Here is a 20,489-nt window from a genome sequence, read left to right on the forward strand (position 1 = left end):
AGTCACTGGGTGTACACGCATGACTGTGGGTGTTGTCTCACCTGTGAGTTGCCAGCAGTTTGCTGAGAGGAGAAACGCGGTGGATCTGGTCTCTTAGATGGTTGTTTCCAGGTTTGGAGTGACTGGTGTCAGATTTGTGTGCGATTCTAGGAAGTCGGTCTTTCCTTATGACACCAGCAGTCTGTGGAGGCTGTTTTCCTACACTCTTGGACCAGGGGCAGAGTGAGGAGCCCCCTCGAGCAGAGATGACCCCCTCCTAGCAGGTCACCTCAGAATCAGGGGGCTGCTGCCATCAACCAGATAAACAGAGATCCTCAGGAAGCTCAGAGCAGCTGTGCAGTATGTTTCCTTTTCTGATGTGTCAATTCCAACCCTCATGTGTCTTTTCTTTTTTTGAGAAAAAAAAATGCAGCCACATATTCAACAATGTACAGGGCATTAATAATTTCTTCAGTGCTATTTTCTTTTAATCTCCCTGGTGAACTGAAGGATGAAGAGGAGGGAAGCCAGCCTTTCTGGTGCTAAAGCTGTGATTCTTTTCCTTTGGTAAACTGTGATCTTCACAGGTGTGTCTATCTCTCTCTCTGGATGCTATCTAGGATAATTCCAGGGTTTGGCTTTAGAGAAGCCACACGTCCTCCCAACTGCCAGTGTGAGGAGAGACTATCCTCTCTTCTCCTGCAGCTGCAACAAATACAGGTGTTTTTTCTATATCATAAACTTTGGGACCTAGGCCACAAGTGTTATTCATGATCAGGGTATCCTGTGGGGTTTTGTTTTTTGGTTGCAAAGCTTTGGTGTCCTTCTCTTCTCTTAATTATAACAGAAAATGAAGGTCTCTTAAACCCCTCAGTAGTCTTATCACATATGGCTATTAGGGGAGGGGTACCTTCTAATTTATTATATAAACCAGGTCTCTTTCAAAAATAAAACAATTTGCTAATTGTCACTCACTATTAACTATTAATCAGAGACAACAGACACTAACAGAGACCATCTTGCAAACCAGGACACAGCTTCACATGGAGACTCCTGGGAAATCCCTTTAAGGCCTGAAGATCCTGAAATTGCCATGACAGGATGGTTTTCTTTTGCAGGACAAACAAGTAAAAAGAGCTGACCACTACTGTCTTCTATTGTTCCAAGCACGGCCCTGCAAAACTGGGTGTTCCTTCCAGTAAGACAGAGTGCCGTAAGTAACAAGGAAGAGAACTTGCAATGCTTGACTTGCTGTCTAGAATTGTTTGCTTTGTCTCTAATGATTCTATCAAACAAAAAATGACTGGAATGATGCAAGAAAGTGGGAAATAGAATTCCAGTATTGAATGGCTCCAAACAGAGTCAAAGAGTTGCAAAAGAATGTGATCACTGGCCCCTGATTTCTGCCCCGAGGAAGGCAGAAGAAGAGATGTGGACATCACAGCCCTCCTCTGAGGAGCTGCCCCAGGGCATGTTCAGGGCCGATGACTAGATGGTGACAACATCCCCACTCCCCACCATGTCTACTCCTGGGACCAAGTCAGCTAAGCCAGCTCAGGGACCTAGACTACCCCAACCTCAGGGAACCCCAACTTTCCCAAGGAGTTGAGAATGTTGAGAATATTTAAATATTGCTTAGCTTTGCCTTGGATAAAAAGCAAACAAAGCAATCCTTTAGACAGTTATCCGCCCTGCGTGTTCATCTCATTACACCTACAGGAAATAAAATATGTCCCAGACCCAGAAAGAGGCATCATCCTATTTCTGAGAGGTTCTACTCTAAGACAGGGCTTCTCAGGTGGCTCCGTGGTACAGAATCCGCCTGCAGTGCAGGAGACGTGGGTTCTATCCCTGGGTCAGGAAGATTCCCTGGAGAAGGAAATGTCTACACACTCCAGTACTGTTCCCTGGAGAGTCCCACAGAGGAGCCTGAGGGCCTACAGCCCATGGAGTCACTGAAGAGTCGGACACGAACTTGGTGACTAAACAACAACAAATCCAAGACTGCGGTTCCCAGACCACAGCATCATCCTCAGCCGGCGTGCTACCTCCCGGGACAGTGCTCTTCTTTCTAACGTCCTGCTCACATTTCTCCGAGTCTTGTAACAAACTGGAAATGCTTCGCCCTCCTTCTTCTCGGGATTACTACTTGATCACAAGTCCCACATCCTTCCAGACTCTAATTTGCCATCTCCCCTTGTCTCAGTTCACAAGTCTCCATGATTTGCTTGCATCTGTCTTGGAGATGGAGTCCCTGTGTCTCCAATGCACGGCTCACGTTCCTTCTCTCCTGTGAACACTCCAGGCAAGAATCCTGAGGTGGTGCTCCTGGGCTGGGCCTTACTTGCCCTCCTGCTGTCCTCAGGCTTCCAGCCCAGGGACCCACTGTCAGGAAGAGCAGTTCCATGTCCTCTGGGTCCCCACCATCTCTGACATATTACGCATGCATCTTCCCTCCTCCTCTGGGAAATCCAGTGACCTTTGAAATTTCCCTTTAGGATGAAGAGGCAGAGATGGGGCATGGAGTTCATCAGAGACGCCATCCCCGAGAGAGCACCTGCATGAAATTTCCTCCCAAGATTATCTTCCTGAACTCACAGAATAAAGCCCAGTCCTGCTTTTCTGATTGATACACCTTTTCTTTGACATCATCCACGCCAGCATTTTTGTGATAAATCAGCTTTCTCTGTATCCTTCCTGAACCTTTTATCCTGATAATTTAGCAGACATATGGACTTTTCCTGTTCATTTTTATGGTGTCATTTCTACACCATATCATAGCAAATTTCCTCACTGTAGTTCAACCTTCCTGGAATTGCAATGACCTCTCAATATGACCTACTGTTATGACCATCAACAGCATCTGACCATGAATACACTTGAAGCTGGAAGACTGCCTTTTCCAGGGCTGAATCCACCCTGTGTGGGCACTAGAAGTTTGATTTTCCTGAGTTTTATCTCCTTCCTTTCCTCCTGCTGTAGCCTGAGGTCCCAGCTTCATCCTGAGCTGTTCCTTGTAATGGACTTGTTCTGCTGTTCCATTTGCCCTGTATGCTCACATTCTTTACTCAACTCTCTTTATTTAATGTTAATCTTTGAAATTTCCAGGTGACTCAGATGGTAAAGAATCTACTTGCAGTACAACATACCCAGGTTGGTTCGATCCCTGGGACAGGAAGCTCCTCTGGAGAAGGCAATGGCTTCCCATTCCAATATTCTTGCCTGGAGAGTCCCATGGAGAGAGGAGCCTGGTGGGTTACAGTCCATGGGGTCCCAAAGAGTGGGATACAACTGACTACCTAAGCACACACACCCTTCACAGCAAATGTCAATACACTACTGTGGGGGGATTAAAACACGTTTGCCACTGGAGTGAGACTTGAAATGGAAAGAAAAGGTCCAACATGCTACATTCTGAAAGTTGCCAGATTGCACAATCTAGGAAAATTAGACGTGAGTGAAGAATAACACTGCTGTTTTGAATGCTGGGTTCTGGTCAGGAGGGATTTCCCAAACTTTCCTTCTCTCTCTCTCTCTCTCTCTTTTTTTTTTGCTTCCACCCCATTTCTCATTTGCTCCACTGGCCGAGTGTCAGTATATAAAGCACCGGCCCCATCTCCCAGGCAGGCAGCACAGGCAGCTCAGCTTCACCAGGAGCCTCAGCAGCAGGTCACAGCCAAAGGTGAGGAGCTAGAACTCTCCAACACTTTTCCTCTTCGGAGACTTTCTCTTCAGCAGCATTCTTGTGCTGCAGCCCAGCTCTCTGCTTCCTTCCTGAATCTACTGTCCTGACCATTAGTATCCAGCAGATTGAGCACTTCAGGGAGTAGGGCTCTCCTTGTCTGCATCTCCTGTGCAGGCAGTGATGGGGTGGGCACGTGGGCCACAGACACCTGTGCCTCGTTCACCTCATCTCGTATCACAGAGAGGCGGCACAAACAGACTCCTCTTGCCTTTGGGAAACTTGCAGTGCAGCTGGGTTTCTGGCTGATAGAGGATGACTGGACTGGAAAGTGGTTTATGCTAAAATCACGTTGCAATCCTTCATGCAGGAAATAACTAGGATTCCCAAGATTCAGTGGAAATGAGAGCTGGATCCTCCGTGTTACAACCTATCCTCTATCTATCTATCGAGATAAAATTCAGAGGGGTTTATGTTTGGAATGTAAGAGTGTATCCACATTACAACTCAGCCCCAAGCCCTGTCATTCTTGGTTGAGTCCACTCATCTCTCTGTTGCAGGATGAACCTTTCCACGGGCATCATTTTCTGCTTCCTGATCCTGGGCGTCAGCAGCCAGGGACTGGGGACATTCCTCAGGGAAGCTGGTCAAGGTAAGGACGAAAGGATGGGCCAGGGGAGGCTGTGTCTGCTTCCTCAGGATTCACCTGAAAAGAGGACACATCCCCACAGGGCAAAGGCTACAGGTGGGCAGAAAAGGAGTTTAGTTTTCATGGTAGCACTTCCCAGAGCTTTTCTGGCCAGCTTTGCACTCTTTCTGGGCATCCCCAAGCCCGAGGTCATATAAAGTTTGTCTGTACCTTCAGCTGGAGTGAGGAAGATATCTGGAGGGCAGGGTACATGTTCCCAAAATGCCAGTAAGGCTCTGCTGCCCCCTCGTGGGCAACTAGAGATGGTTCATTTCCAAGTCTGGAGCAAAGAAGTGGATGCAACCACTGATACTTTCAACTAAAATACCTGATTTTTTAGTAGCTGCTCAGGACTGTCTAAGAGCTATATGTGCAGGAATCGACTCGTTTTCTCCCTCAGGGTTTAATCATTGAGTCCTGCAGTGTAGGGACCATTACCCTTTATCAGAGAACCTGCTGCCCCAAGACATTAAGATAGGTTCCAACGTCCTCCAGCAGAGCAGGATTGAACCCAGTATCCTGAGACCTTGCTGTTAACTTCGGCCCTTCTACTGCCTCCCAGACAAGAGTACACGTGGAGGGTGAGGGGTCTGTGAACACGCGTCCTGCTCTTTATCTGAGCAGATGGCAGAGAGTGGGGGTTGCTGCCTTTGGAAGGAAACCCTACAGAGTTCCCCTCCCCAGAATAAATGGCAGCATGAGTTTCCACGATGATAGTTCTGCTGAGGCGGAGACCTGGTGAGAATCCTACAGCAAGAGACATAGACCTCAATAGCCAGAGCAAAATGGCCATAATTTATTTCCCAAAACTATTTGTTATTATTTTTCTGTGATAATTACTGAATAATTGTTTTAAGAGTTTGTTCTTAATTCCATCTAAATTCAGACAGACCCAGATAAAAGTATCTTCCATCTCTTAGTTCAGTGTTGTTCAAGGATGACTTGCATGAGAATCACCCATGGTCTGGGGGGCTTTGTGGAATGCAGGTGCCTGGATCCACACATGGTCCCTTCCCTGAACCACAGTCCCTGGGGCTCTCTGCAAACCTGTCCATTATTGAGCACCCCACTTGATTTTGTGCACAGGAAATACTAAGAACACTACCTGGTTTTGCACCCAAGGGACAAATATGTTGTGCATTTGGAAGCACTTATTAAGCAACTCTAGACTCCAGGGAACTATTTAAATCTGCAACTCAGGGTGAATAGCTATAGTAAGAATATCATAGCCCTCAACAAAACTACAAACTTCCCTGGTGACTCAGACGGTAAAGCGTCTGCCTACAATCCGGGAGACCCAGGTTCGATCCCTGGGTTGGGAAGATCCCCTGGAGAAGGAAATGGCAACCCACTCCAGTACTTTTACCTGGAAAATCCCATGAATGGAGGAGCCTGGTGGGCTACAGTCCATGGGGTCACAAAGAATTGGACACGACTGAGCGACTTCATTTTCTTTCAACAAAACTATTTTCATGAACACCTGAAATAGCTAATACCTAAAATAAAGATAAGTTATCTCCAGAGATATTACATAAACTATGATTATAATCCATATTATATTTTCCCCTTTTCCCTAATAAGCTAATCTTTTAAACCTTTGCCATTTTATTCTATCTAGGTTGGATTTTCTGCCCATCCTCCCTGATCTTCATCCTACTTTAGTTCCTTTATTTATTTATTTTTGCCCTACTCTTCCAAGGACCAGAGAGGTGATAGTATAGTGAGCACCTACAATGTTCTATAAACTCAGCCTGTATTTCCTCAGTTCTTCTGCATAACCACCCTGAGGGAGGCATTACTCCTCCATTTTACTGGAGAGGACACTGAACTTTAGAGCTGGTGGTTCAGTTGCCCTTTTTCTGCATCTGATTACCCTGTTTCTTCAAAGCCCTCTTAGGGAGCTCACCTTTATCACCAGCTGATTTAATTCTGACAGTTGCCCATGTGCAAACATGCCCTGAGTATTCAGATGTACTCAGGCCTGAGTTAGTCTCTAGGGCTGGATTTCTCCCCTTGACCAGGCTGGGAGTATCCTATATCCACAGCCTTTCTCAGTATTGTCCTTCTTCTCAAGCTCTGGTCCGAGCCTTTCCTGCTTCTTTCCAGGTGGAGGTTCATTGTATAAGCAAATATCCTTTAAAGAAAGAGCATTGACCTCTTCTTCAAACACATCACACACCTCCAGAAACAAAGTTCCAACAGACTTAGAATGAAATCAAACAGAATAAACCTTGCGCCAAGTGTGATACTCACAACTTCAGATCAGGGAAGGAAGTGAGAAGTAAAGAAGTATTCATTTCAAGCCAATATAATAATCTCCAAGGGCTTAGTCGAAGGCTGAAACCTAGAATCAGTGGGAGGAAATGATTTATTTCTCTCTTTCACCAAAACATGATCACATTCATCTCATCATTTTCTTTTCCTCCCAGGGGCTAAAGACATGTGGAGAGCCTACAGAGACATGAAAGAAGCCAACTACAAGGGTGCAGACAAATACTTCCACGCCCGCGGAAACTATGACGCTGCCCAAAGGGGACCAGGGGGTGTCTGGGCTGCTAAAGTGATCAGGTACCAGGGCCCCTGGGGATGCAGGGATGGGTGAGCAGAGCTTGGCTGCCTAGGACAACCTGGAGGGGCCAAGCCCTGGAGAACTTTCCTATAGGCTGTGGGCCCTCCTACTATTAAGCACCCTCCTGCTCTGTGCCCAGTGTGAGGTCTGAGTGGCTGAAGAGCAGAGCAACTTGGTGGGACAGGTGACTCTCCACCCTCCCCCTATGGGTGCTGTTCACCCAGCACAGGGCTGAGGTGGGCTGAGCCCAGGGAGCCTCAGGGTTGTAGCCCCTCTTTCCTTGGCTCCTCTCAGAGGCTTGATCTCTTGGAAAGAGGAAAGTTGGGGAGGGTGGGGCTGTGGCTCATAGTCCTGAATTAATCCCCTCCCTGCCCTCCTTTCCAGTAACGCCAGAGAGACTATTCAGGGAATCACAGACCCTCTGCTCAAGGGTATGACCAGGGAAGAGGTACGGAAGGATTCGAAGGCCGACCAGTTTGCCAACGAATGGGGCCGGAGCGGCAAAGACCCCAACCACTTCAGACCTGCTGGCCTGCCTGACAAGTACTGAGCTGCCTCTCTCTCTGCTCAGGAGACGGGGCTGTGAGTCCCCAGGGGCAGGGACACTGGCCTAGAGAGTTCTGTGTCCTCAGAAGGCAGCAGATCTAATAAATGCTTATGAGATGGAATCCTGAGACTGTGTGTCATTCTTGGTATAAGGACAGCCTGTTAGTTCCAGGACTGATGGCAGGACCCCGACGTGAAGGCTGAGCCTGTGCCTGTGTGTTTGGTTCTGGACACAATCTCAGCATCATTCAGGACAGACCCCTCTCTAGCCTCCCCTAATCAGACCCGCTCCCTCTCCAGGCCCCTCTGTGGACCCTGGGGTCCTTTCCAGGCCCTTCGCTGTCAAGCCTTCTCACTCCCTGCAGTCGTGTCCTGTCCCCTCGCTGTCGCGGGGTCTAGTCCCCTAGCCTGTCCTCGGAGCTCTCTGTGCGGGGCGTGGACACGGCCCAGGAGGACTGGAGGGTGGAATCCTGCTCCAGAGACTGCCACCTTGATCCCTGTTCATTTCTCAGCAGCACCTACAAGTCCAGCCACGAGCCACTCTCTGTCTGTGCCTCCGGAACCGCCTCCAGTGCTGCTCCCTTCCCTCTGTTTCCTTGCCTTCTACACGTTCCCAGCAACAAACGTGTCAAGAAGTGGAGGAATAGTGACAACATCAAAATTCAGAGCCAGGCGGCTTTGTTTGCGTTGGATATGATTCATGTCCTTGAGAGGAAGTCATTTTCCCCTCCTGGTCCTTTCTCAACCCAGGGAAGCCAGCAGCAGTTACCTCTTACTGAGGAAAACAGTGTCTCTAATGGAAGGGAGTTGGGTCTGTTAGAGCACAGGAATTATGAGTGACTCTGTGAATCATAACAATGCTAAATATGTAAACACATACATACACATAAATAATGCACATGAGTTATAGAGATTATGATGAAATAAAATTGGTAAGTGCATCAGAATCACAAGCAGAATTTCATAATGGAGAATAAAAGGGTGTATTATGAATAGAGTCACAATGGATGTCAGTAATCTTCGTGTTCCGTATTCCATCTGTCGTTGCGTTGTTCAGTCACTCAGTCTTGTCGACTCTTAGGGACCCCATGGGCTGCAGCACGCCAAGTTCCCCTGTCCTTCACGATCACCTGGAGTTTGCTCAAACTCGTGTCCATTGAGTCTGTGATGCCATTCAACCATCTCATCCTCTGTGGCCCCCTTGTCCTCCTGCCCTCAGTCTTTCCCATTGTCAGGGTCTTTTCCAGTGAGTCAGCTGTTCGCAGCAGGGGGCTAAAGTGTGGAGCTTCAGCATCAGTCTTTCCAATGGATATTCAGGGTTGATTTCCTTTAGGATTGAATGGTTTGATCTCCTTTGATCAAAGGACTGATTAAAGGAGTTTGATCTGCTGTCCTAAGGACATTCCATTTTCCGTCTGTAAGTGTTCCATATTCCATCGGTTAATAATCCTATTCTGACCTTTTCTGTTCCATATGATTTCTTTTTCTCTCAGGACTGCACCTCTTTCAGGGTTGAACAGTGTGTATCGAGCACTTAGCCTTGAAGACTATAGGCCGTACTAATCTCTGGAGAAAGAAGTTTCCTCAAAATAAGAAATAGAAATATCCCATCTCTCCTGCAGCTGCAAGAATAGCAGATAAAACAAAAACTGTATCTACAAAAGTTATTTCTAAGTAGGGAGGTTTCTTTTTTTATAACAACACCAACAAAAGAGATAGCAGAGATTGTCACTATGTCCTGTGAGAGCAACCCTGCAATAAAATATTTAATTTTTTTAAGATGTTAATCTGTGTACTTGAAGCAAAATTATTTTTTGATGAAAGTTATTAGACTGGAAAAGGCTTCCTAAGTAACTCAGTGGTAAAGAACCTGCCTGCCAATGCAGGAGACATGGGTTTGATCCCTGGGTCAGGAAGATCCCCTTGAGAAGGAAATGGTAACCCACTCTAGGATTCTTACCTGGGAAATCCGGTGGTCAGAGGAGCCTGGCGAGCTACATACAGTCCATGGGATTGTGAAAGAGTCAGGCATGACTGAGCGACTAAATGGCAACAACAGCAAGGACTGTAGACTGGAAAAACAGAGAGCGGGGTCGTGCCAAGGCAAGGGCACAGAAGTGGGCCGGGCGGCGCTCCTGGACAGTAGAGTGATGCTTCACTGGGAAACTCAGAGAGGCCACACCAGCACTGTCCCTCCTTTATACACACGGCATGATGCAGGCGTCATTTTTTTCTGGTCGAATGCATACAACGTAACTGCTTATTTGCGTTTTTCTGGTTGCTAATGATTTGTGCATCTCTTTGTACGCTTGTTGCTTAGTGTGTGTTGTCTGTAAACTTTTTTTTTTAATCCTTCCACCCATTTTTCTATTGCGGTTATTGTCTTTTCCTCAATGACTCATCTACTCCTTGCATATTTGAGATATTAATTCCTTACCATATTTTAGACATTGTCTTTTCCTGTTCTCTATCTGAAAATAAATTCCTAATTTTCACAAAATTCACCATTTTCTGCTTTATGTTTTGTGCTTTTGAAGTTTTATTTAAGAATTTTCCCCCATATCTGGATCACAAATATATACGTGGATACTCTTTTCTACGAACTTTATAGTTTTACCCTCATATTTACATATTTAACACTTCTATAATAGAGTTGATATTTATATGTAAATTAGGTAAAGATCCAGTTTTTCTCTTTCCAAAGCTAATAAGCAAACCATCCTGTCTTCAGTGGTTTGTGATGTCTCCTTAATCCCACACTAGCATCCTGCACATGTGGCCCTAACTCCGTGCTCTCTGTTAAGCTCCATTGGTCAGAATGGGACTGTCCTTTCCCTTTGCAGCATTAGATTAAAGTCTGACAGCACATTGTATCAGTGTTCACAGTCCCAGCAAATCCTCACCAGGCTGTTCCACTTGGGCTGGTGCAAACTGACTCCAGCCTTCTGCTGGATTTTGTGCCGAGAGACCTTGGTTCTCCTGTCACTCAGATTTGTATCATCTCCTTTGCCTCGGGAGAAGGCAATGGCACCCCACTCCAGTATTCTTGCCTGGAGAATCCCATGGATGGAGGAGCCTGGTGGGCTTCCGTCCATGGGGTCGCACAGAGTCGGACACGACTGAGTGACTTCCCTTTCCCTTTGCCTCATACCGTGTTAATCAGCACTAGTACTGAAGGCTGGAGAAGGCAATGGCACCTCACTCCAGTACTCTTGCCTGGAAAATCCCATGGATGGAGGAGCCTGGTGGGCTGCAGTCCATGGGGTCGCTGAGAGTTGGATACGACTGAGCAGCTTCCCTTTCACTTTTCACTTTCATGCATTGGAGAAGGCAATGGCGACCCACTTCAGTGTTCTTGCCTGGAGAATCCCAGGGACGGCGGAGCCTGGTGGGCTGCCGTCTATCGGGTCGCACAGAGTCGGACATGACTGAAGGGACTTAGCAGCAGCAGTACTGAAGGTATTATACATTTCCTCCCTTGTAAAATCTTATTAACGTTAATATAAATTGAGTGAATCTATCGTGGTTCTTTTACAAGTTTGAGGAGTTGGTAGAACATCGTGGTTACCTAACATCTTACAGTGATAAATAGTAAACATTCCATCTATTGTCACCCTTTTCATGCCATTTACAAAGTTTATTTATTTTTGACTGTGCAGGGTCTCCAAGGCTGCTCTCAGGCTTTCTCTAGTTGCAGAAGGTGGGGGCTCCTCTTCTTTGCCACGCTTGGGCTTCTCATTGCAGTGGCTTCTCTTGCTGTAGAGCACAGGCTTTAGGCTCTCAGACTTCAGTAGTTGTGGTGCAAGGGCTTAGTTGCCCCAAGGCATGTGGAATCTTTCTGGACAAGGGATCAACCTGGGTTGCCTGCTTCGGCAGGCGGACTTCCAACCACTGTACCTCCAGGGTGGTACATTTTAAATTAACCAAGACCTAGACAGTCTTCTCTTGATGGATGTCTAATTTCAGCCTTTCATTTGTGAGGCTAACTTCTTCCCAACGGTGATACTTTTGCAGGCTGTATTATTGGAAATATTATTGGAAATAATGCAGTCCTAGATTACTGCAAAAAATTTGAACTATGTATCAACACAATAACTGTCACATATTTTCTGCAATGCAAGAAAGGGGAAATGGCCACTAAAGAATATTCCATTTAGGTTTTTTCAGAACACCTTCCTCAAGTTCTGTTTTCTCATTCATAATTTCAAGAATAAAAACATGCAATTCCTTGAACATTTAATCACATTAATAATTTAAAAATAATTGGGCTCTTAAGATGCAGAAATCTTCAAGGATTTGTAATCAGTCATTATGAAGGGGTCTCAATAATAATTTTTTTTTCAGAATTTTTTCTCTTGAATTGTAAATAAAAGTTATTAAATGTAACTCCTGTTCCAGGGAATACCTGAATTTGATTGTCCTTCTAATATATATTTTATGTTGTGTGAAAATGATGTTTATTATTTTTTCTATACTATAAATTAACACAAGATTCCAAAATTTTAAAAGCTCCAAAAATTTAAAAGCTCTAAAAATAGGAAAATTACTGTATTAGACAATGTTCTTCAGAGTAGCAGAACCAATGGGGTGTGCACGTGTGTGTGTATGTATATATTTATTATATGATGATTTGTTTTATATATAGAGAGATTTGTTATACACACACACATATATTTGTTATGAAGAATCGGCTCATATGATTATGGAGGTTAAGTTTCAGTTCTGCCATTTGCAAGCTGGAGACCCAGGAAAGTTGGTGCTGTAATTCTAGACCAAGTCTGAAGACCTGAGGATCTGCGAGCCAATAGCATAAATCCCATTCCAAGGGCACGAGAAGACTGATGGAGAAGACTGTGTTACTCTTGACAAACCCCACATAAATTATTTGGCACATTTTGCTATAGTCCTTGAGAATCCTTGTGATCTTATGGGACAGATGATCATGTTTTTTGCAACTGAGTTAGGAGGGAGGAATATGTGAGAATTAGCTGGTAAGTGGAAGGATCAATGGATTAATTACATAACACAGTGGTTCTCTGGTTGAATGCTCTTCATCCATAGTTGGAGGGATAAAATTTATCTAGCAAGTGAATACTGTTTAAAATCTCTACAGGTCAGGTTATTTTGGTATATTTTTCCCTTCCATCTCTGATACTGAAAAACAATAGTTTGAAACATCTATTTATAAGCGAGTATAAGAAGAGTGAAGAATTTTCTAGCTATCCCCAAATTTGTGACAAGTAGTTCCCATTTTCCAGGTAACTTAACTAATTAGAATCAATGTATCATCACACTGATTAAACAAATATCATAACTGCAATTATAACAATGTTGGTAATGATCATAATCAACATAAAAGTGCAACAGTATATTTACAGTATTTTTAAGAGTTTATGACGTCTTTGTACTTTCAGTTTCAAGGCTGGTCCAACTTGGGCCAGCCCCACTGAATTAGGTTTAAATTACCTTATTTGTTGAAGACTTTCTTTGCTATGTTAATGAGCTCAGTATGGGACTTTTGAGTAACATGGGAATTCATTAAAAAGTTAAAACAGCGAGAAGTGCCAACTATATTTATTGTCACTTAACAATGATTTTTTTTTGGTTGCAAAATCATTGCATTTTAATAACAATTCAGGTTAAATAATGGCAATGGATTTACTAGTGAATTAGGATATAAGCAGAGTTAAAAGAATTGGTCTCCAACCTTCATTCAGCTATCTTTTACCTGTATTTACCTTTGGTTTTTCTGATTTAACACTTCAATTAAAATAGCATTATATAGAATTAATTTTCATTTTGCATATAAATTAATTTTTTCAAAAGTGCAAATATAAGCCATTGGAAATGATGAATCAATTAGAGGGAGATCAAAAATTTACAGATAAAGTTTCTCTCAAATATTAGTAAATATGAATTTATATAAGTTTACCTAACCATGATTTAAGTAGAAACAACATAACCATTACAATAAGAATTTTCCAGATATTTTGCTGCTTTTCACTAATCTTTCATATCCTGGGGCTTGTAAATTCTTCTGGTTTCAAGTGATGAAAGACAGAGTTTATAAGTTAGTATTGGCTTTAAAAAAGCATCCCATTCTTTACTTTTACGTCCTTGCATTATTAGCACTAGCAATTTAACTTTGGTGGAATGGGTGGCCATTCCCTTCTCCAGGGAATCTTCCTGATCAAGGGACTGAATCGGTGTCTGCTGCATTGCAGGCAGATTCTTTACCATCTGAGCCACCAGGGAAGCCCTGGTAAGTAGAATATTGGCACCTAAAGGTAATCCTTGTTCAATCTCCAGAATCTATGAGTACACTTGTCTCTTGGTATTCGAAGGGGGTCAGGTCCAGGACCCTCGTATAAAATAGCATAGTTGTTTTTATTGTCTTCTGAGTCTTTTGTGACCCTCATTGACTGTAGCCCGCCAGGCTCTCTGTCCATGGGGTTTCTCAGTCAAGAATAACTGGAGTGGGTTGCCATTTTCCTCTCCAGGGGATCTTCCCCACCCAGGAATCGAACCTGTGTCTCTTTTGTCTCCTGCATTGGCAGGCAGATTCTCTACTGCTGAGCCTACAGGGAAGCCACCATATAGAAAATGGCTTAGTATTTGCCTAAAAAACCTGTGCACATCCTCCTGAAGCTTTCCATCATCTCTAGATTACCTATAAAAGCTAATAATGTAAATGGTATTCGAATAGTTGCCAGGATGTGGTAAGTTTAAATGTCACTTTTTGGTAATTTCTGGAATTTAATTTTCTTTAGAATACTTTTGATTGATGGTGGGTTGAATCAGTAGATGTGGAACCCATGGGTATTGAGGGTCACCTGTATGCTACTTTAGTTGCAAAAGTTACTACTTTACAGAAGTAACTCAGCATGTGGACTTTGTGTTGGTGACATTATTGTGGATCATTTGCCTGGCTCAGTCCAGTCAAATGAGTCCTTAAAAAGGAAGAACCTTTTCCAGCTGAGTCAGAGAGGAGATGGAAGAGGAAGGAGCAGAGACCTGACCCATCAGAGATAGGCTTGCCCCCCTGTTGTTAGCTTTGAAGCTGGAGGAAGAGGGGACCATGAGTCAAGGACTGCAGTACCTTCTAGAAATTGGGACTGGTCCTTGGCTGATAGCTGGCAGCAGCAGCATACTAGGACCTTGGTCCCAAACTTCAAGACCAACCCAAACTAAGAAGGAAACGGATTTTCCTCTAGGGTCCCTAGATAGGAATGCAGTCTGCAGATGTTAGTTTGGTGAGACCTGTATTGGACTTCTGAACTGTAGAACTCTGAGATAGTCAATTTGTACTTTTTTAGCTGCTAATTTTGTTATGGCATCAATAGGACACAAATGTAGTATCTTTCAAAACCCCATCTTAATTAATGTCTGAGTATGAATACAGAGCAGAAAATTATGTGAATGCTTCATTCCTGATGATTCTGTTCTACTTTTGCAGGACTGAACCCAGACTCTTGGCAGTGAAAGTACAGAGTCCTAACCACTGGACCACCAGGAAATGTCCCCTTCTATCTTCTTGTGATCTGTAAACATTTGTCCACAGCTCTACCTTTTGACAGACAATATTCTTTCTTTTTGGATATTGTTCTTTTATCATATTCTGAATCCATTTTGAAGACAGTAATTTCTCTTCCTGCTCTCCCATGACAGATTCTCTGCCAATTCTTAAGGTCTTCATCTTTGTCTGTGTAGCTGGAATATTCACGACCACACTGGTAATGACTTAATTTTGATCTCTGAGATGCCTCTTGTCTTCTCCCTCTTCCTAAACTCTCTCTTTAAAAATTTTTTTCTTTTTTTGGGCTTCAGGGGGTCTTTATTAAGTGATGCTTTAGTCTCAAGTCTCTGCCAGGGACTGGAAGTGGGAGTGACCCCAATCTTTTTAAACTTATTTTTTATCTTTTTGGCCATCCCATGCAGGATGCAGGATCTTAGTTCCCTGACCAGGGATTGAACCCTTGTCCCCTGCTTTGGGAGCACTGAGTTTTAACCACTGGACTGCTCAGAAAGTCCCTTAGGCTCTCTTTTTAGATGCTTGTCCCCACTGTACCTGTATATATACATATAATTATATATATATTTTAAAAACTAGTGATGTAGTTTGGGAAAGACACTTAATCTCAGTGAACCTCAGTTTTCTCCTCTGTAAAATGGAGATAAAAACATCAGCTTCTTAGGAATTCCCTGGCAGTCCAGTAGTTAGGACTCCATGCTTTCACTGTCAAGAGTTCAATCCCTGGTTGTGGAACCAAGAGCCCTCAAGCTGAGGTGGTGTGTGGCCGAAAAAAAAAAAAAATCTGCTTCGCAAGGTTGTTAAGAGGGTTAAATGTACATACTTAATTACATGTACGAACATGAGTTTATGTTACTCCTCTTCGCTGTTTTTGTGTTATTATTATTTACAGTATTTGGCTGTTAGGGATGATTCCTTTCATCCTGTAAATTCTTAAAACACTCAGAAGATTCACTTTTAGTTACACGTAGTTGCATGACTTAGATTATCTCTGTTAATCCTACTTCAACTAAAAAAAAAAAAAAGAGGAAAAGCACAAACGATATTCCCCATTCCGCAAATGAGAAACTAAGATGAGAGAGGTTACTTGTTACCTGATAAAAAAGTGATAGAGTCAGGCTTAAAATTCAGGTTTTCTGACTCCAGTTCAGTATTTTTCTTTAATTCATTCAGTTCTGCGTATGAGATGGTCCAATTAAGGTTCCTGTTATTTTCTTGATGTCTGACTTGTCTGCTCTGGACCTTGACTATAATACTTGGCATCAGATTAGGCACAAAACTTTTTCATTTCTTCTTACATATTTTGATTTTATGGTCTTCAAGCATGCCTTACTCCATATTGTGTCCAAGAGTTGGAAAAGCCATTCTTAGCAAGCAACCTTTCAAGGTTTCCTGTGCAATAAGGACACAATTTTGTTGATTGCATCTCTCAAAACTTCCTTTACCTTTTCATTCCTTAGACTATAAATGAAGGGGTTCAGGAGAGGGGTCCCCATTATGGTGAGGACAGCAGTCACTTTGTCAAATTCCAGGGAATGACTCTGGCTGGGTCTCACATACATGAAGATGTTGCTCCCGTAGGCAATGGAAACGACAGTGATGTGAGAAGCGCAGGTGGAAAAGGCTTTCTGACGCCCTTGGGCTGAGGGGATGCGCAGGATGGTCGAGATGATGTAGGTGTAGGACACGGTGGTGATCACCAGTGAGGTGAGGAGGATGAGAGAAGACAAGAGAAAGCTTATCATCTCAAGGAAATGGGTGTCTATGCAGGCCACCTGCAGCAGAGGGGCGATGTCACAGAAGAAGTGATTAATCTCCTTATGGCAGAAGGGCAGCCTGGACAGCAGAATGACCGGGCAGAGCACCGACAGGAAGGCCCCCACCCAGCAGCCCAGAACCAGCAGGAGACACAGCCTGCTGTTCATGATGATGGTGTAGCGCAGGGGGTTGCAGATGGCCACATAGCGGTCAAAGGACATCACCACGAGCAGGATGAACTCCACGGTCCCCAGGAAGAAGAAGAAGTATGTTTGGCTGATGCAGCCTGCAAGAGATATGGTCTTCCTGTCCTTGAGGAGAAAGGATAATAGTTTTGGGGTAACTGAGCTAGTGAATAAAATGTCCAAAAATGACAAATTACTGAGGAAGAAGTACATTGGGGTTTGGAGGCGACTATCAGCCCATATTAGGGAAATGATGACACCATTTCCGGTTAGAGTGAGCATGTACGTAAACAGCAGGACCACGAAGAGGAAAATCTGGAGCTTCTGGAGAGCAGGGAAGGCAGTCAGGATGAACTCGGTCACCGTGGTCTGGTTCTGCACATCCATTGAGTGCAGAGCAAGGCGGGCAGCATGTCTCTAAAAACAAACAAACAAAAAAACTGAAAATAAAGATGAAAGTCAGAATAAATAGGCTTTAAACTTCCAGTAGCATCGAGAAGATATAGTAGAAAGAGCTCTGAATGGAGAGTCAAGAGTGAATGTTTCCATCCTGTCTCTGACCCTAATAAATGTAGGATCTTGGATAAATGACACCCGTTCTCCAGTCTTCCCATATTTAAAATTTTTGGTTGATGGAAACCATAGTTCCATAAAGCTTGGTGACTTTTTAAATTTTTTTTTTTATAGAATGCCTCTTTTCTACTTCCCTCTTCCTGACTTCTGTTTTCCAAGCTAAGTTCTGAGCATAAGAGGAGAAACCTACCTGAGAATCCAGTCAATCAATTTGGAAAACAGAGAAAATGGAAAGCTAATAAAGCTGAGTTAGTTTCCTTGAGGTTTCTTTTTCATGTTTTCAAGTATTGCTTAAATCAAAGAGCAGAGAAATGAAAATTGTACAGTCAAATGAGAGGGAACGTGTATTTGTTTCTATTGATACTTACATTTGTTATTGGTATTATGTGTTGAGTTAATATAATATCAGGTTGGACGTATATTATTTTAATTTAGTAGTAATTGAATTCTCCATAAAGTCCTGTGGTATTTATTTATTTAATTTTTGGGGGGCCTTGCTTTGAGCGTTGCAATATCTTAGTTCCCCAACCAGGGACTGAACCTTGGCAGTGAGAGTGCTGGGTCCTAACCACTGGACTGCTGGGGAATTCCCCATGGTTTTTATTTTTAAAAAATTTGCTATAATCATATATGTTTTAAAATTTCTACACTGTTATGGAACTAATAATATATGTATCATATGTATGTATGTATAATATACAAGGTCAATAATATATGTATCATAATTTGTGAAACCAATTTTATATATTTTGAAAAACATCTTTGGGCAAATGGTCCATGTTCTTCTCTTTTGCTCTTTGCAATGTTATGTCTATGGCTACAAAATAGACTACCCTCCCATTCTCCAAATGACTCTTAACAGGTTTCGGCAAATAAGACTTCTATACCATATATTCTTTTCAGCCACTGGATGATCACATTACTAATAGTAGTTCAAAAATGGGCAGAGAGAGCCTTCCCTGATGGTCTAGTGGTCTGGGAACTAAGATCCCACATGGCTTCACATTGCAGCCAGAAAATAAAAAATAAGTAAAAAGGATGCAAATAGTGTCTGAAGCATTCAGCTTAATCTCTGGGCACTGCTCAAGTGTGCTGAATACATTCAGCTTAATCTCTGGGCACTGCTCAAGTGTGCTGAATACATTCAGCTTAATCTCTGGGCACTGCTCAAGTGTGCTGGGTACATTCAGCTTAATCTCTGGACACTGCTCAAGTGTGCTGGGTACATTCAGCTTAATCTCTGGACACTGCTCAAGTGTGCTGGATACATTCAGCTTAATCTCTGGACACTGCTCAAGTGTGCTGGGTACATTCAGCTTAATCTCTGGACACTGCTCAAGTGTGCTGGATACATTCAGCTAAATCTCTGGACACTGCTCAAGTGTGCTGGATACATTCAGCTTAATCTCTGGACGCTGCTCAAGTGTACTGAATATCTACTGCATGCCTATAGAATGCAGTTGACCCACTGTCCTTTGTTGTAATATTTTGTGAGTAATCTTTTAGTTTCAAGTTAAAAGAAGAAAATTATGAACCCTGAGCTGGGTTCTTTCTAAGCTTAGAGCCCACCTGGTTCCTCTTTAAAGAAAAGCATTTTCCTCAGGCTCTAGTTGGGATATGTAACTCCTAGCTGCTGTCTTTGCTTTAAAGACACGCTCTTTTGAGCAAATTTCCATCTGAAAATTTGGCTTTTTGACTTTTTCTGCTCCTTCATTTGCTTCTTCATTTCTGTTCAATACTTATTTATTGTACAAATCAAACAATCTGTATTCTTTTAATAGTAAGAGTTCAGTACTCACCTTCCCTGTTTTAAATTAAGAAATATTGGTTTTGTAGAATTATTTGACATTTCTAAGTAAATTCCTTTACAAAATGCATAATAGCTTCCATCCATTTAAGAGTAAAAAAAATAAATAAAATTACTACACATTTAAAAAAAAGAAATAAAGTGCACAATAAATGTAAAAAGAAGAATAAATTTTGAACATAATTGGATCTGAACAACTTGACTTGCTGGTGAATTTGTAGGAGAGCTCTTTTTACGTTCTTTTTAATCCTTGTCCCTACATCTATAAATGAGTATTGATCACCTACATATTTCTTTCCAGTCTAAACATATCTTTTACTTCCAGTGAAAGTAGTAGTAATTGAATTTAGACTCAAGCGACTATTTCTTTGGGCAAAAACAGCACTCATATTTTATTAAATAAATAGATCAGAATTGATGCACTCCCCCCATGCAAAAAGTTGCAGCTGCTCAGCAAATGTAAACTCAGGAGCCTGCATTTTCATGTATCAAATACAGATTGTATTATAACTGTACCGTCCTGGTGAGTATCATCTTTTCTTTTGCCGTTAATGTGGCATCCATCTAGTTCTATTGATAAGTAACTGATTGCTAAAATGTTAAAGCTAGGCATGAGAAAGGAACCCAAACACCAAGGTGCCTAATAGATCTGGTCTTTCAGGGTTTAGAGATAGGGTCTCAGGAAGGAGAAACTCTAGGATGAAAGAGAATAGTTTACAATTGCAAGAGGCATTATTCCGTTTCTCTCATAATCTTCCAAATTGTTTTAAGGCAATTTGTTTCATTTTCATGTTATCAAAGTTCTCTGAAGAGTCTCACCTACTGAAATAAGGTCTTGATACCAGTAGGAACTCTTTCCACCATAAATATTCTAATATTCACTCCTCCCCTACTGCTCCTGCACCCAGATAATAGACCTCTCAGCTGTTTACTACTGCAAGAAAGTCATAATCGTATCGGTGAAAAAATATTAATGTTATTGAGGTGTGTGTGTGTGTGTGTGTGTGTGTTAGTCACTCAGTTGAGTCTGACTCTTTGTGACTCCATGGACTGTAGCCCGCCAGGCTTTTCTGTCCACGGGATTCTCCAGGCAAGATTACTGGAGTGGACTGCCATTCCCTTCTCCAGAGGATCTTCCTGACCCAGGGATCAAACCCTTCATTGCAGGTAG

At 42.9% G+C, this 20,489-nt stretch overlaps 2 protein-coding genes across 2 annotated transcripts; one reads left to right on the forward strand and one right to left on the reverse strand.

The window, feature by feature from the left end:
• Positions 1-3,599: 3,599 nt before the first annotated feature.
• On the forward strand, positions 3,600-7,586 carry LOC101121216 (serum amyloid A-3 protein). Its single transcript, XM_004019478.5, has 4 exons — positions 3,600-3,661; positions 4,222-4,313; positions 6,779-6,917; positions 7,303-7,586. The coding sequence occupies exons 2-4, from the start codon at positions 4,223-4,225 to the stop codon at positions 7,466-7,468; spliced, it is 396 nt and encodes a 131-aa protein (XP_004019527.2). The 5' UTR covers positions 3,600-3,661; position 4,222; the 3' UTR covers positions 7,469-7,586.
• An 8,791-nt stretch (positions 7,587-16,377) lies between these two features.
• On the reverse strand, positions 16,378-17,325 carry LOC101122146 (olfactory receptor 6M1-like). Its single transcript, XM_012102284.4, has one exon. It carries the CDS (start codon positions 17,323-17,325, stop codon positions 16,378-16,380), a length of 948 nt encoding a protein of 315 aa, XP_011957674.3.
• Positions 17,326-20,489: the final 3,164 nt, after the last annotated feature.

The sequence above is a fragment of the Ovis aries genome, chromosome 21 (assembly GCF_016772045.2).
Source record: "Ovis aries strain OAR_USU_Benz2616 breed Rambouillet chromosome 21, ARS-UI_Ramb_v3.0, whole genome shotgun sequence".
Lineage (NCBI taxonomy): Eukaryota > Metazoa > Chordata > Mammalia > Artiodactyla > Bovidae > Ovis > Ovis aries.

Coding starts and splice junctions, on each gene's coding strand:
- LOC101122146 (XM_012102284.4), bottom strand. CDS start 17,325: ATGGATGTGCAGAACCAGACCACGGTGACCGAGTTCATCCTGACTGCC.
- LOC101121216 (XM_004019478.5), top strand. CDS start 4,223: ATGAACCTTTCCACGGGCATCATTTTCTGCTTCCTGATCCTGGGCGTC. Junction 4,314..6,778: donor CCTCAGGGAAGCTGGTCAAG/GTAAGGACGAAA, acceptor TTTTCCTCCCAG/GGGCTAAAGACATGTGGAGA. Junction 6,918..7,302: donor TGGGCTGCTAAAGTGATCAG/GTACCAGGGCCC, acceptor CCTCCTTTCCAG/TAACGCCAGAGAGACTATTC.